Source organism: Lissotriton helveticus, chromosome 2_1 (assembly GCF_964261635.1).
Source record: "Lissotriton helveticus chromosome 2_1, aLisHel1.1, whole genome shotgun sequence".
NCBI lineage: Eukaryota > Metazoa > Chordata > Amphibia > Caudata > Salamandridae > Lissotriton > Lissotriton helveticus.
In genome coordinates, this window is record NC_136059.1 from 1,971,431,420 (window position 1) to 1,971,449,249 (window position 17,830).

The window sequence follows — 17,830 nt, forward strand, 5'->3', positions numbered from 1 at the left end:
GAAGGGGATATGAAAATAAGTGTCATACAGGTCCAACGCTACCAGCCAGTCTTGCGGCTTGAGGGCAGACAAGACCTGAGCAAGTGTGAGTATCTTGAACTTCTCCTTTCGGAGGAAGCGATTGACATCCCGAAGGTCCAAGATAGGATGCAGGCCTTTGTCCTTCTTTGGAACCAAGAAGTGGAGGGAGTAACAACCACGACCTACTTCTGGCGTCGGAATGCGCTCTATGGCACCCTTGGCCAAGAGGGCTGTAACTTCCTGCTGGAGAAGTGTCAAGTGATCCCCCGACATGCTGTGGTGCTGTGGTGACATGGCTGGAGGGGTAGTCTCAAAGGGGAGGGAGTAGCCCCTTCGGACGAGTTGCACAACCCACTTGTCCGATGCGATGGTGCGCCAGTGGTGGAGGTGATGGCGAATCCTGCCACCCACTGGTGTCTGGTGAGCCTGAAACACCGGACTAAGAAGGTTTGGAGGCAGTGGCTGTGGGGGTGGACTGAACCGCACGCTGGCCCTGTGACCCGCCTCTGCGGGTCCCACATCCGCGGCTGCACTGAGACTGTTGCTGCCCAGGCCTGTGGCTTTGAAACTAATGTGCTTTGGTGCCCCTTCCTTGGCCACGAAAGGAGCAAAAAGCAGAAGCGGAAGGAGTGCATGTGACTGAAAGGCCTAAGGACTTGGCCGTAGCCCGTGAGTCCTTAAAAGGTTCCAACGCGCAATCTGCTTTATCACCGAACAGACGATTGCCATCAAAGCCAGTCGTCCTCAGCCAGGCGTGACGGGTAGCGCCACTGTCGTTGAAATTGCCCTGCCCAGCGAGTCAGCAGAGTCAAGAACACAACGGACCCCTCTCAGTGCTCCCCATCCTCCATAGCCTGTGGAACATGTGGAACATACGGAGGTGGGTGGACAAAGGGAGAGAAATTCCCAAACAGCGTCGGTCGACACCCTTCCGGCACCTGTCCCACGCCAGGGGTGTAGCCGGGGACGGCTTCGGCCGGGTCTGCGGCCAGCGCCGGCAGCGGCGATACGGTGGAGGTCCTACAGGACCAACCAGCATGGATGGGGATCCAGGCCTGGATCCATGGGGGTCCCTCGGCGTCGATTCTGGAGTCGTCGACGACGTCGCGGCCGGAGCCAGCGACGTCGAAGAATGAGGACCCCCAGCCGGGCCCGCGGGGCCAGAAGGCGCACCGGTGGGGGCGGATGGTCCGAAGACACGTGCCATGGCTGACAGGAACTCTTGCAGCTGGGCTGGTGTCGCCGATGGACCCGGAAAGGGCAGGTAGGCCATCGGCAACTGCGTAGGATCCGCCAGAGCCGCAGGGACGGCACCACCTGCAACATTAGCCGCGTCGCGCGACTGGTTAGGTGAAGGCGAAGAGCGAAGACGCTGACTCCCAGTGCGAAGACTTCGAATGATAGTGATGGCTCTGCGGCCGGTCTCTCGACCTCCCTCGGGACCGGCACCTTGAACGGGGCAGAACTGACTCCTGGGCCCTCCAGGCACTTTTGGAACCACTCCCGCAAAGTTTTCGGAGCCATGGCCTGGCAATGGAGGCACGATTCGGAGTCGTGGTCGCGCCCCAGGCAGTAGAGACACTCACAGTGCGGGTCCGTCACCGACATCGTGAGGGGACAGGCCGCGCAGGACTTAAAACCGGGCATTCCTATGCACCTGTAGATTGATATATATTTGAAAACAGAGACAAAAAGTCCCAAAAAACTCAGTCAAAAAATTACTGGGGGTACCACTCTCTCCGGATCTGAGCTTGCTGGTGCGGACAAAGAAAGAACTGATATCAGCATGTGTAGGCGCATCTACGTATCTCCAGCGACATCATCTCGGCGTCTACGATGCCAGCGACTTATGCGGAGCCGTACAACGACACCTACCGACGCGCAGGGGTACTGCTGACGAAAAACTTTCCGGATGAGGCCTCCAACCCTGATATCGCTACTGCTCTCCCGCCCGAGTATAACATCTTTAGGCAGGACAGGCTGAAGGGGCGTGGAGGGGGGGTTGCACTGATAGTAAAGAAATCGGTCACCTGCTCCATCATCCCCACGGACGCTATTAAGGATTGTGAATCCCTCGCCTTTGCAATTGCCCTTTCACCACATCAATCGATGAAGGGTTTCTTAGTCTATCGGCCGCCAGGGCCTTTGGGCTCTTTTTTTGAAGAGTTCCAGTCGGTGACGTCCTCTGTATTACTCACGGCGGAGCATTGTATTGTCGCCGGGGACTTTAACGTCCATATGGACGTGGACACGGATGCCGATGCAATTAAACTGCTGGAGGTCACAGCCCCGCTGGGACTGGTTCCCTATCATGTTGGACCGACCCATGAGAAGGGACATACTCTTGACTTGACCTTCTCTTCATCCCCTATAGAGATGCTGGCTCCTATCCAGGTGCTTTGGTCTGACCACAGGTTGGTGAAATTTTATTTCCCAGAAGTAAGGAAGCCTCTCGCTGCCTCCCGGCAGACCTCCGTGGGGTTTAGGGCACTCCACCGGATTACTCCGGAATTGTTGGCGCAGGCTTGTGCAGACCATCCCTGTGTGTTAACTGGGAACTTGGAGGAGGACGTGGAGCGATTGCAGGTTTGGCTCTCAGAGAGACTTAATGATCTTGCTCCCCTGAGACCTCTCCGCAAACCTGGAAAAGGCGCATCTGCCCCTTGGTTTACGGAAGCATTAGCAGCTTCACGGCGGCAATGCAAGGTGGCGGAAAGAGCATGGCGCGTGAATTACGACGCGACGGCGAAACTCGCCTACAGGTCTATGGCGAAAGCTTACCATCGGAACATCCTCGCGGAGAAGAAGGTCTATTTCGCGAGAAAAATTGAAGCGGCCTCCAATTCCTGTAGGGAGCTTTTTGCCATTGTGCGGGAGTTTACAACATCTCGCGCTGCACCAACCCAGACCCCCCCCCCCTGAGCCTTGGGTCAGGGCGATTGCGGACTTTTTCACCTCCAAGATCCAGCGGATCCAGGACTCCTTTCAGGTGCTGGAGCCTGAGATGCCAGGTCGGGTGGAGAATGCCATTGTTACTCGACCGAATGCAGGTGGGACCTTGGCAGTTTTCCCCTCTATCTCGTTGACCGCTTCATTTGACCTGTTGGCCGGGCTTAAATCAGGCTCCCCTCGGGATGCCTGTCCCGCAAAATTTCTGGCTAGAATGGCAGCTGTCATTAATCCATTCGTGAACCCCCTGCTGAACCGTTCTCTTGCACAGGGTGTGGTCCCCCAGTCCTGGAAGCAGGCTATGATTATTCCCCTGCTGAAAAAGCCTGGCTTGGATGTGGAGGTGCTGGCGAATTATCGACCTATATCGCTTCTGCCGGCTTTTGCAAAGGTCACTGAAAAGCATGTCCATAAGGTGCTTGCCGACTACCTGGAGTCCCACGACCTACTGCACCCCACCCAGTCGGGTTTCCGCACCAATCTTAGCACCGAGACGGCTCTCCTGGAAGTCTCGGAGGCGATAAAGGAGGTGCTGGATTCGGGCGGGAGAGCGATGCTGGTGATGTTAGATCTGTCGGCGGCCTTCGACACCGTCCCTCATGAGGGTCTTCTTGCAAGACTCTCTGAGATGGGTCTCCAAGGGACGGTGCTCCAGTGGTTTCGATCTTTCCTGGCAGGCCGTCGACAAACGGTCTGGGCTTCGGCTTGCTCCGCCGAGATGTTGCCATTGGGTGTCGGAGTTCCTCAGGGCTCTGTCCTGAGCCCAACTTTATTTAACATCTTCATGACCCCTCTGGCGGCACTGGCGGAGTCTTTTGGGGCCCAGATCGTTTCTTACGCCGATGACACCCAGCTCCTCTTCACCTGCGAAAGGGGTGCGGACTTCGATGGAGGTAGGATCCAGGGTTGCCTTGAGGCTGTATTTCTATGGTTCCATCACCACAGCCTCAAGTGCAACTCGGATAAATCCGAGGTCCTCTTTTTCGGGTGCAGTACGGATCCGGACTGGAAAGTGTGGTGGCCTGAGAACATGTTTCCACCAGCATGTTCGTCCCTGGTAGCTAAAAACCTTGGGATCAAGATCGATAATGGCCTCACACTACGCTCACAGGTAATCGGTCTCACTGGGACCTGCTTCGGGTTACTCCGGATGCTACGCAAGTTCCTTCCCTTGCTATCGGAGGAACATAGGAAGATCACGGTGCAGGCGATTATAGGTTCGAGAATTGACTATTCCAACGTCCTGTATCTCGGCCTGCCAGAATACCTGCTTCAACGGCTACAGGTTGTCCAGAATTCGGCAGCACGTGCTATCTTTGGACTATCTCGCCGTGCGAGAGCCTCAGGCCTCTTGGAGGCCCTGCACTGGCTCCCTGTCCGGAAGCGGATAATCTTTAAGACTCTCATTCTGGCACACAAAGCCTTGCACGCCTCCGGAGCAATATATCTTCAGAAAAGGCTGACCTTTTACCGTCCTGCCAGGTCGCTTAGGTCTGAAGCCCTGTCCCTTGCGGTGGTTCCTCGTGTGAAGAGAGCCCGCATCGGTGGCCGCTCTTTCAGACTATTAGCGCCTCAGCTTTGGAATAAACTGCCTTTGCCCCTGCGCAGCATTCCCAATCTGTTGGCCTTTAGGAAAGGACTCAAAACCTGGCTTTTTATCTCTTAGTTCTGGCCCCTAGTTAGGTTTTTTCTTCCTCTCTGGTTTCTTCTTATGTTATCTCCCTGTTGTGTTAGTGTGCAATTCAAAGCGTCGGGACACTCTTCTGAGTAGCCGTACGCTATATAAAACTTTTATAACATAACATAACAACATAACATCCAGTCTGACGCCTGGGGATATTCTAAGGTAAGGAATCTAACACTAACGTGTTTTTTTCAGATTTGTGTGTGTAAAGTCAAGGGAGGCAGCCGGTGTTGACCAACCACAAGGCAGGGGCAGGGCTGGTAAAGGAGAACATGTGTTTGCCGAACATTTCCTGGTGTTTGGACTCAACATGTCAGGAGTCATCGTAATGGGAAACTCACTCAGGTTGTCCCTGCTGGTGAATGCCTGCACTACCAAATTCTCAGTGGGCTGATGCCAATTTGAAAAGTGAGCGTTGCAGTGAGCTGGTTTATTATGACAGGAGACCTGTTGATTGTCCTGAGGACCAGAACACTGTTGGCCCAAGTGTCCATAAGGGCCTCGTTAAAAGGCATTAGAGGTTCAGTTGGTGCCTGACCAAGCGGCAGGACCTCTCTGAGCACATGTATTCTCACCTCCATAGTGGGGAAGTGGAGGTCAAGGGCCCAAGTAGACCTCTGAGCACATGTATTCTCACCTCCATAGTGGGGAAGTGGAGGTCAAGGGCCCAAGTAGCCCTCTGAATCAGTGAAAAAAAATATGTACTCTCTTTTGTAACTGATCGGGGTTGCGGAGGGGCACTACTCCAGTATCAGGTGAAGTATCTATAGGTATATGTACCAAACTAGCTACCTTTGGTTGGAGTCTGAGCCAAAAAGTAAGTGTTTTTTGTGCACAACCACGCAGTCGAGAAACTGTGTCTGAGCAGCTGAGTGTTATCCGAGCCACATCAGGATCTAGGTGTGACCTCAGCTGAGATATTGCTTGGAAACAAAGACAATAGGTTGCGGCTCCTCGTCCAGCGCCAGCAGAGTCGGTGCTGCGTCAACACCCATGGGACTGGCACAGAGTTTGGAGCCAAGCACAAAGTCTGCATTGATGCTGGTGCAGAATCCGAAGTGGGTTGAAGGGTAACAGATTGTGTTGAGGGAGGACCTACTCTAAACGAACTGGAGGCTCCTAAAGTTTTTTGGAGCTCAAAGGCGTGCAAGAGGGAGCCGGCAGTATGCCAAAATTGTGCAACATTGCTTTTTCGAAAGGCCTCAACATGGTGCAACGTCACCGACAGACCCAGAAACTAAGGTTGCATCTGGGTCAAAGTAAGAATCAGGTCCCCAGTAGAACGGGACAACCTCGCACCTTCTCTGGACTTCTTATGTTCTTTTCTAACTTACCCGAACTCTTCAACTGCGAAGATGATCTACTGCAGGAATGACTTTGGGAGTGGGAGAGGGCTGCACTCTTCAGTTGGATCTGGAGTGGGACCTGCATGGAGTCTTGCGATGCTTTGCCTTGCATTCACGAATGGCCTTCGGGCTCTTCTGTGCACAGCCGTCAAAGACTTTAGAGTCTTGCACCGATCCCAAAGTACAAAGAAACGCCTAGAAGGGATCTTTCACTGACATCCATTTGCGACAGTCCCTAAATGGCTTACGCCCTAGAGTCTTAGGGGTTAACATCCCTTGCTCACTTAAAAACTTTGAAGGAAAAAAAAGGAGCAGAGCTCTGGGTCTATACCGGAGGGCACAAAAAGAAAGGAACTGATGTCAGCATGCTTGGGTGGCACTTTTAGGAGGAGGACTACTTTGGTGTAGTGCTGCAGGGCCCCAACTACCGGCGTGCAGCTCTGCTTTTTCAGCCTCTGTATCCAGTCTGGCACAAGGTGAGGACACTGGTTAGAAATATCCATCCGAAATGATAGCATATAACACCTAACACAAGAGCTACCTGCTATTTTATTATCTGTTTAGACTTGCATATGCTAGGTCTGGAATACATACACTAAACACAGTCTTTCCATTATAATAACTGTAATTCTGTAGTTTTTACAATCATGAGATCTTAGAATAATGTTAAACGTATCATTTAATTGAATGGACTACTGATACTCCAATCATTACCAAGAGAACAAGATTGTGAGCCCAATGAGACTTTCAGCGTTTTTTTTACAGGCGCATATAACAGCACACAACTTGAATGAGACTCTAAGCTAAAACTGGTCAAAGGATACGTTTTGTTTATTTAGAAACGTTCATTGAAGACAGCTGCAACAATATACATTAAAATGAAACCCCATTTTGTAATTGGGTGAAAGTATTCCGCTTTACACAGCTGGTTTTAGATTGTAGTCAATATTTACCACAGCTTTGCTTAATCTCATCTAGTGCATAAGTATAAGCCACAGACAGGAAAATACAAATATGAGTGTAGTATGGATCATGTTTGCTGCTTTATATGCCTTTATAAGCCCACATACAGAAGGGGGAGACACTGCCCCAGAACGATCACAGCAGGAGATGAGAACTAAGTCGGAGCAATTAAACAATTCTTCAGGACACAATATTATCAGACCTTCAAATCTCTCTGTGTTCTCTATTAGTGTGCTGTCCAAAGTGTAAGGGCTGAAACTGAAAATTATGTAATTAGACGATCTTTATGTAGCTCAGAACAATGACCTCTTCTGTGCACTAATAAAGGATAATATTCTCCTATTGAACTACAACTAGGTATTATATTGAGTGCTACAAGTAAAATAACACATTTAACCGGGCTTCATTAAATATGAGGTAAATGCCATCCCTACAGGGCATAAATGATGTTTACCTCTGAGAAATAAATGACCTAACATCAGTCCAGCTAACTCGAATGGACCCCCTTTCAAATGCATTTAATTTTGTGCGGTTGGAATTTTCGTAGGGTAGGTGCTTTTTTTCAACAACACTAAGATCCTGTATCGGCTTGGCATCGGTAAAGTAATACATTCTGTAAAGAGGATGAAAGAAATTAAATAGGTTGAGCTGCCTAAAATTCATTGTTACCTAATTTTAATTACAAAAATAAACTGTGTTTCCAACGCCGAGAGTCATTCCGATAGTGATCTCTCTGTACATCGTCTGAATTTTCACCCTCAACACCTCTTGAAGACTACACCCATCAGGGCCTGCAGTAGGGCTGCCCTGCGGCCCTCAAAGAGCTAGTAGTACCAACTAACCAGGCTGGGGTAGGATTGACTCTTATTTTGCTCATGCAGGTTCCCATGTGTCATCTGGAGACATAATATGCAAAACCGCATACAAGCAAATACAAATTGCACAAGTAGTCAGTTGCTCTGAATATTGAAAACCATTACCTTTGGAACCACTGATCACCAGTCCTAGCTCAGCACACACTGTGGCGCAGGTTATCTCACAGTCATGACCCGTCAGTATAGCTCGGGGTGTGGCAGATTCATCTGAAAGGACAAAAGATGGCATTCAAACATGGAGCAATTGGCTCTTTGTATATTAACTAGTTTATTGATGATAATAAAAACAGAGATTTTTAATCTGGTATTAGAAATATGAGCCAAAATGATCAGCTTTACGGCAAGCCTTTATCCACAAGCAAAAATCAGTTGATATTTAAATGTCCTGCAAAGCAAACTGCTAGCGAACAACCGCATTTTACATTTGATGTAAAAGTTGACGATGCCCTGGGGAATTTACTTTAAAACTTAAGTAGCTACTTCAAGCAAGGAGGGCTCATAATGCAGAACATTTTAAAGATGCCATTTTATGGCTCATTGATAAAGTACAAGTCCATTTCAGAACTTTACCTGTTCGTTTAGCAATGTTCAACTTATTGTATCAGAAAATAGTCTATGCCAATATGTGCAGTGGAATAATCGTATGCAATTTCTAAGATTTTTTTCTGCATACTAAAGTCCAAAGTGCGAGTCCTAAAGCTGAAATACTCATCATCTGGGTTACTGATAGCTCTAGACTGAGTTCTTACCACAACGACCATGATGTCTTTAGACAGAATCTTAGCTATTTAGTAATCACTAAGAGAGCAAGACAGACAAAGGCTCTGAGAAAAGGGTGACAGTACGAATAAGAAAGGTTACAGTGCAAGAGTCATGCATAACCTTTTAGGACTGGGATTGGTAGGGCACTATTTGGGTGACTGTCTAGGGATGTGAAAAAATAAAGGATTCAATATTTAAATTAAATGAATCTAGTATTACCTCCGAGGTTCTTCTTAGAGGTTTGTTTTTAGCTAAAAAGATTAAAATACATTTACATATTGTTTATAATATTATGAGTGGCAAATCATAATTTAGATAATTACTAAACCCGAAAAGAATTGTCAAAAGGTCAACTGGACAACTGTGTCGCCTAATACACCCTTCATGAGAACGGGTTCCTTAAATGACTAATATTTAACTGATACAGTGGCTCAGTACTACATAATAATGGAAAACACGCACTACACCAGATCCCAAGTTATTTGAAATTTGCACAACAGAGCATGGTGTCATAAAAAAAGGCATGTGAATGAGGGGGGCTGAAGTATGACCACAATGCATTTTGTGTATGCTACAATACCTGCTAAGTATACAACAATCGCTTGCCTAAAAGCAAATTTTTGGAATATTTGAAGTAAATAAAGTATAATAGTATAAACATGTATTTTCTTTATAACACAACATGATTTGAAGCAATGTCTCAAACACTAGATTATGACTTTCCAGAGTGAATGATTCGGAGATAGGATTTTAACATGTTAGCCATGTTTTGACTCCAGTGGTCCCAGAAAATGCGCTGTAGCCTGGAAATGGTCATATTAGTTCTAGGTACAGGCCATGCATGCCTTGTCCCCAACAGCTGCTGGCCTGCCGTAAGTATGAGCACTGTTAAAGGGTCAAGGCCATGGTCAGTTTCTGGTCCTTAATAGCCCAGTAACATGGGCACGGGGCATAGCCTAAGACCAACCTACAGTTCATGGAATTAAACATCAATCGCAATATATTTGTACTCAGGGCCCACATGCATACATTTTCCATGACCTTGAACTAGGGTGGCATTATTCTCGAAAGCACTATCTGTTAACGCTGTTCATGATACTGCTAGAACAATAGGGCACAATGAAAAGCAACAACACTAGGACAGCAACATCCCTAGAAAAGCACCAGTTTAGGAAAGGAAGAAACACTTAAATGGTCACTTTAATATTTGATTTCAAATGCTAACATTTCACGAAATACAAGTTGTGGGCAGTGGCTGCTGAAATGAATGAGAGCAGCCAGATGTGAACTAAACATTCAGCGTCTTACACAATCTTTAAAATGAGCCAGACATGTAAGTGGGAGCATATCAACTTTGAAAGAGTTGCTCTTTGTGTAGCTGTAAGGAAAACCAGAAAACGTAGTATGTGCAATTTAAAACAGTCAAAGGTGACGCAAATACATACAATGTCAGCCTTCATCGCAACATGATCAGCAACCACCAGAACACTAAACATGTCACGTAAGCAAAGCAAGACAGAGTTACGATTTTCATCACCAGCCCTAATTGGAACGGATCTCGTGCAGTCTAAGCTCCCCTAAACAGTAATGGATAATTTCAGTTTTTAGTCCAGCCTTCAAATTGCTAAAACATAAACAAACACTTTTAAGTTTTGGAAATAGTATTTTTTTCTATAGGTAAACTTTATAGTGCTTCTTCATACGTCTGCTCCTGATATCCTGTGCTCCCCTAACTCACACACTCCGTTCCCCGCTGGCCCTAATCAACTTTCCCTGGACCCACAGGAAACAATCAATTTCAAGACAATTAGCTTTCCCCTTCTCGTCAGAAACCCTTCAGAAACGTATATAAATAGTTCAAACCGCTTTCCAGAAAAAAGCTCTATAGTTGCCTGCCTGACATCTACCTCAAAATAAAAAACGGATACGTCTCGCCAGTATACGATCATAAACCACCCTGATTTTATTATTTAGGCAATAACAGGAACATTTTAATAAGAGATGATGTACAGAGCAGCAGGCATACGTTGCATAAGCAGTTAGAGTGGAAACATGTAAAGAGTGATGGTCCTTTTCATTCTCTCCATGGATCAATTCTTCGTTGTGTACTCCTGGCACCTGTGCCCTCTCCCATTACCCTTCAACTTTCACCACTGGTCACCCATTAAACATTTTACGAAACCAATGCAAACTATATGTACATTTATTTGTGAAACAAGATCTCCATGCACTTTCCAAAAATCAATCACATTCAGTAGTACATTGCTCCCTAGAATCAATGATAATACTTTTGGCTCAAAAGGTCCAACATAATAAGAATGTATTCCATTTCCTCTGTATTGAAATGTCCTAAGCTAAATCCGAAAACACCGAAAGCAAAACTTCTTAGCTGCTGGTGCTTTATCTTTGAGCAGCAAGTTCTAGGTTGGGCCTGCCATAATAACTCAAGATAAAGATATGTACATATACGCCCAACACGGTTCCAAAGCAAATGGTAATTTCACTTTCTCTCAAACTCTACCACTCTTCAAGTAGTGCACCTCTACCATGTTGTTTGTCAGAATTACTGCAAAAAACAGCGCTTAGTAATTTAGTTGACTGCCTGCGGTTTCCACCAATTGTCCAAGCAAAAGTGTAATCACAGGACACTCATTCAGTGGAAACATCTCCAGGTGAACTCCAGAGTGCATTAAAGCAGTATCCATAAGTAGAGCAGTTTGGTGTGACAGGAAAGAGCCCCACAGGAAGGAGGCCTCTCTCCAACATGTATCATCTCAGGCTAAGGCAAAGAAGAATGAAAAACTCCAACGAGCACCCCTGAAGTTGGCATCATTGCCTGTGAAAGATACATCAAAAGATAAAAGCTTCAAATTTTGCAAAAACTAAAAAGAACCAATTATTATCACGAAAAATATCCTCCTTCAAAACTGCTAGCAGTCACTAAATCTCTGAGAAACCCACTTAAATGTTTCAGAACGGACTGAATTCAGTGGTGATTATGTAGGTTACAGTGCGGACCTTATGAGCAACGACACTAAAATGGTATGGGAAAACACACAGGCAGCATTAGCTTGAAAACATGCCGCACTGCTAGAAAGAACATTTTCTTCCTCTACTCTTAAAAACATCTTGGCTGAGATAAAAGCCATAAAGATCTTTATCCCAGTAGAAAAACAAGCCACCACTGACTCCAACAAAGAAGTTAAATCTCACCACAATGATCTAGTAATGTTCAAGTCAAGGCTGACGGCTGAAGCCTTAAGCCTTGGAGAGAAAAGAGTGGGAGGCACTGGACTTGGAAAAAGAGCTCTGGAACCTTCAGTGAAAGGTGACTCACTTAGAGTATCACAGCAGAAGGAATAATAATAATAATAATAAAACCACTTATAGAGCGCATGGTTACACTAAAAACAGTGTGTCCCCGCGCTAAGAAATGCTATCGCTCCCTGAAGAGGCCGAGACCTGGGGATAGTCTGCAATCATCTCTTTGGAGTTCCTCAGAACAAAGTGGGACGCATCAATATAGACTTTCTGAAGCCATTCTTACAAACCCTACCAGAAGTAAAATTTGAGTTGCCGCTTGACCTTCGAAGCACTCATAGGATTTGCTCTATTAGAACAAAACAACAGGACTTGCCAAGACCAATAATTACACATACGCTCAGATCAGTAGTGTCTGGCACGGATCGGGAGTGGCGGAGGGTCTGAGGGGGTAGAGGGAGGATCGGGGATGTCAAAAAATAAAATTCATTAAAACATGAAAAAACTTACCTGATAGCCGCTCTCCCGCATCGGTCTCTCCTTTCCAGAGCTGGAACAGGAAACAGCCAGGCTTCCTCCCCTATGTCGATCACAAACCTGCAATGCGGTGTTGTGATTGGTCTGAGCACCGTGGATCTGAGCTCAACCAGAGAACGGGGGCCTGGGCATGTTCTCCACACAGGCTGTAATGCAGCCTGCATGGAAAACATGCAAAGTGCGCATGACTGTTTTGGACGGCCCCAGAGGGCCAGCCAAACAGTCATTGTGCACTTGGACTGAGAAAACCACTCATCTCCAGCTTTGAGAGCAGAGCAGCCCCACCCGCCCTGCAAAGCTGGCAGCAAGAATAAAAACAATGATGATAACCTCGAGTTATCATTGTATTTGATCTTTCTTTCACTGCTTTGCAGCTGTGGGGTGACGCACCTCCACCTTAGCGGAGGAGCCCCACTGCCTCAGACAAAGTCACAAACAACTGATTCCATAAAAAGTCAAAAAACATAGCTCTTACTAATACAAAGGATATAACGTTTCAACAGCAGCGAATTTCTATTATGAAACAAATGTTAGGAGAAAGAAATTCTAACCTCGCCATCTATCTCCGAACCATCATGTTATTAGATATGGCCCCCTAGATCCGGCCAGCTTTACTATCAATGTTAAGACAAAAGAATACTATGATCTGTCTGACCTTGAATGATTCCTGGAAACAATGGAAGAACAAGATATGGAAACTAGTCTTACTATATCCAACAGAGATAAACAACCCACAATGGACCTGTAAACCACTAAATCGAACTAACAATATAAAAACTCTGATCGTGATTTAAAGTCTCTGAATTTGCACAACACTGCATCCTCAGAGCCATTACAAAGTAAAGATTCGAACAGCAAGATGGCAGAATGAAATTATAAAAATGCACCTCTGGTAAGTCAGGGAAACTAGATAAAATCCCCTCCGAGCAGGCACTGGCTGGAAATTCTTCATCACTGTAACAATGCGAAGCTTGTCATATTTGAACATCCTGAACACGTCAAGAGGCTTAAGATCAGATGCAGAGTACTGACTTTTTCTTTAACCACTTATCTGTTTGAGGATTCACCTGATGCTCCAAGTTACACTGAGCAGAAAGTTAGTTCCGCACCAGTGGGCACCAAAGCTACAGGGCAGTACATGTTTGTTAAGATTCTAAAAGGCCATAGGAGCCATGTCTAGTATTTAATGGCCTTGACAGAAACATGCCTCCCGGTTCCTACAGATGTGTGTCTGAATGGGGTGCTCGGTTCATGGCAGAATGAAAATGTGGGCGCAATGATTTATGAGATAGGCGGTGTGAAGAAATGTTTAAGACCACGGAGCTCAGGAAGTTGCCGAACTTTCCCCTCTGTGAGCTAGACTAATGCAAAGCAATCACCCTGAGGTGCAGACTCTGTGGCAGAACCTAGGAGGTTATTTTAGGGCCCTAAACCTGTATACTTCGCATACCCTGAGAGTCACAGTGGGTGCAGCCCCCAACTTACACAGATGGCCTCGGGGCAAAGTGAGGGCAGTTACTCATTATAATGGACTATGTAAAAGTGAGTGTGACACAATACTAGGAACATGCAATGGGGTCTTTCCTAGTGACTTGGAAGTTGTACGCTAATCCTCAATTGCGCAGCATACTTGTGTGTGTGTGTGAGGTGTGCTCTGAGGGTCAATGTACAAATGAGCAGACCATAATGGAATAACTAGCAATAAATATTGTGTACTCTCTTCAGATAATAGTATCTCCTCATTCATGCAACAACTCTCACCCAGAAACAAATAGCTGGGTTTTAGTGTAAGGCATTGGTAACTTGAGATGCCCCCAATTAAAAGTAAACATCCAACAGGTTTATTTGAAGGGAACACAATTGATGATCCCTTAATACTTTCAGAAAACTAGTTATTCTTTAATAACATGGGTCCTGAATGAGCACCATAAACAGAGGCAAGGCCTGGTTGTAGCGGATCAACCTTAAATGGCTCTGTAGTTAGCCACTCACCCTTAGCTTGAATTCTAGTCTCAGTTTTTGATTGTGAATGATTCGATTTAGTGAGTGCTACTCATAAAGCAGGGCATTTCTTGGATCAAACATTTGGTTCTTCTGATAAAACCAGGGTACTAGCTACTATGTCACTCTACTGGCTGATCACTCGTTTGTGGAACGCGAATGTCTCTTTCCCACTCACCCACATAATAAAGTTTCTTTGGCTAGGAAATGAACGTAAACAGCTGAAACGTTAGTAACGTTTTGAACGCTATTCTCTTTAAATTTTACGGACATAGAGATCGCAAATTATTTCAGTCTTCGGATAATGCAGTCCTTAGACTTAATGTAAACTTCTTAAAAGCAAATGTACATGTGCAAATGCAGCTTGGTGTAATCCCTAAAAACTATTAAGCTAGTGGAGAAACGATGGAGAATATATTACGCTCACTTTTCTTCTCTGACTTATTGGCAAGAGATGAAAGCCTATAAAATTGTAATTCAGAAAACAAGATAAGACCATCTTTACACTCCTCTATCAAATGGTAGGGATTCTTTAGTAGAATTTTTATAAATTGTTAAAAGTGGATCATGCCAGAAGCCGATTATATCCTGCTTGAGGACTCCCAAGCAACTATTCTGTAAACCACAACTGAAGTCATTAAATTGAGCTTTGGCATAACAATAGACCTACCTATCCAAACTCTTGAATCCTCAAAAGACTTCCGATTGGTGAGTTTAGAGACATTTACTTAACTCACTGACAGCTTCATTGAGAATAAGACTGATTACCATCACATCAGGATACCCATTGGGTCCTTTCTCTGTCAAACTGCTTAAATTGGCAGTAACACCTATCACTCCACCTTTAATAACTTTAAGTAATCGATTACTGAAATTGGCCAAGGTCCTGAACCCTATCAGTAGGCAATTGTTCAGCATATTAAAGAAAAAAAGTAAGTCAAATGCAGATCCTAGTAGAATGGCAAACTATCATCCAATGTAGTTGCGTCCAGAAGCAGCTAAGGTTATCAAAGGATTAGTAAATAAGAACTTATAGTCTGCATCAGAAGTTACTTTGCCCAGCTCACGAATGTGACTAACTCAAGCACAGTGCAGAATCAGTGTTAACAGTAGCACTATGTGACCACCGTTGCAATTTGGATGAGGGTGTAAATTTGCCTTCAACCTCTTAGTCCCATATGTAGCCCTTGACACGTCCTCCCAAATCCATTGTGTTCAATATCATCAGAGAGTATGTGTTGGAGGCAATATTCTGGAATACTGGAATTCATTCCAGCCAGGGTGATCTCGAGTAGTTTCCATTACCCTGTGAACTACTTTCAAAATGGAGGCGTGGAGTACCTGAGGGTTCGGCTTTTAGCCCTAAATTCATTTTATTTTCGATGACAAACTGTTGGCTAAATTATTATATTCATTTGGACTAACATTTTACAGTTACACACTGATATTTAGCTGCTAGTTAAGCTGGATAGCTTGCCAGGCAAGCCTACTTTTCTAAATTGCCTGGAAGTTATGTTAGAGTGGTTGAATGATCTAAAACTTCATTGTGATTTAACTGAAGTTCTTGTCATTCAAATATCTTTAATCAGCAGTGTCTGGTGTGTTGATAGAGTGGCAGGGTTGGGGGGTGCACTGCGGCCAATCCGGACACTGCTTTCATGCTGCTGAAAGCAGCATCGGATTGGCCTGAGCGCCGATGATTTACACTCCCAGGTAGCCTGGGAACCTTTGCCTGCTCTCTCCAACACAGCTCGAACTAGAGAGAGCTTTAGTGGGTATGGCGGTTTGGTTGGCAAGAGGCGGCCGGCCAGAACATCATGCGCACTGAATAGCAGTGGAACCCTCCTCCACCAGTCTGTCATCACCCTGGCCCCGCCCCCATGCCTCGGCTCCAAGAGAAAAAAATAAAATGATAATAAACACTTGTTTATTATCGTTTTCTTTTTCATTTTTTAGGCTGCTGGCAGGTGAGGCGACACTCCTTCGTCATAGAAGAGAAGCCGCCGCTGTCTTTAAGGTATTTTTTAAATTGAAACAACATAAACAAGGCCTCCAAAATAGTTACACGGGGCAAACAACAGACTGTTCAGAAATCACAGATCAACACCGTCTCCTCCGTCTGCTTCCTCACTCTGCACATGCTACGTAAGATCTTTTAATGGCTACTCCTACACACGAGACGCGCTGTGACCCAAGCCCTCATCACCAGCCGACTGGACAAACGGCAATGCCCTCTACATAAGGAGTCGCTGCACACCTTCTACAGAGACTTCAGACCGTACAGAACGTCGCTGCCAGACTCATCCTCAGCTTTCCCTGACTAACTCACATCACATCCCTCCTCAGGAAACTGCACTGGTTCCCTGTACAGAAGAGTTGCCAGTTCAAGCTGCTGATCCACGCACACAATGCTCTACACAACCAAGGACCCACCTACATTACCCACCGCCTGAACTTCCACCAACTATCAAGAAGACTATGCTCCACCTACCTTTCACTTGCGCATATTCCCTGAATCTACCAAAACAGAAGTAGAGGATGCACTTTCTCCCAAATCGCAGCAAAGACCTGGAACAGCCTCTCCACGCACCTATGGACCATCACCTCCCGTCCAGAATTCCGAATGGCCCTCAAGACCTGGCTGTTCGAATAATCCTCCGGGGCCTGTATACCCTCTTGGGTGGTTAGATGCGCTTTCACAATTCCTGATTGATTAATTGGACATGCAGCATTTCCTCAAGATATGACTGAATTTCTGTTACAAATGAGGACATACATTTTGCACTAAAGTAACATATGGTATAGATCCCCTATGGCTTCCGCCAAGATCCAGCATTTGAAGTTTCAATCTTAAAGGGAAAAAGTTCACCTTGGTCATGTCACTGGTGGACCATGTTAACAGAATCTCCCCATGTTCTCAAATAATTTTAAGGAATTAGGCATTCTGTAACACTTTTAACTATCATTTAAGCCTAAGATTAACAAAGTAACTTTGAACTGCTTTCTCGATCTTGCAATGCTGTAAAATGCTTTCAGTCTGATAACGAAGCAGAATTGTACAAAAGTGTTGATTACCCAACATCCACTATAGCATCACCATTCGTGTGCTGCTGGTCAAACCTGTAATTTTCATTTCCTTTTCCCTCCTTTCTGGCTGAGTCTGAAAAATAGCCCCAGGATAAGTTACAGAGGGTAACATGAATTCTATAAATGTGTGTTAACTAGTTCATACATTGCAAAATAAACTGCTCCTCTTATGCTTGGCTCCACGTGGTTATGCTCACCTTGCTAATTCATAATTAAGCATGCATGCCATGCCCTTCTCTCAAATCTACTAATGAATTGGCTTCGGAGTCAAATGAAAGCCTAGGCAATAATGTAACTGGTAGCACCGTTCACTACACTACCACTTTAAGAAGAATCCCTCCAAA

The 17,830-nt window shown here is 45.6% G+C and overlaps 1 protein-coding gene across 2 annotated transcripts in view; it reads right to left on the bottom strand.

The window, feature by feature from the left end:
- LRBA (LPS responsive beige-like anchor protein) overlaps positions 1 to 17,830 on the bottom strand; it is a 2,244,423-nt gene that overhangs the window by 50,211 nt on the left and 2,176,382 nt on the right. For both annotated transcript variants that reach the window (XM_078676915.1, XM_078676916.1), the window contains exon 54: positions 7,944 to 8,045. In XM_078676915.1, coding sequence (XP_078533041.1) covers positions 7,944 to 8,045 — 102 coding nt within the window. The remainder of the gene's footprint in view (positions 1 to 7,943; positions 8,046 to 17,830) is intronic.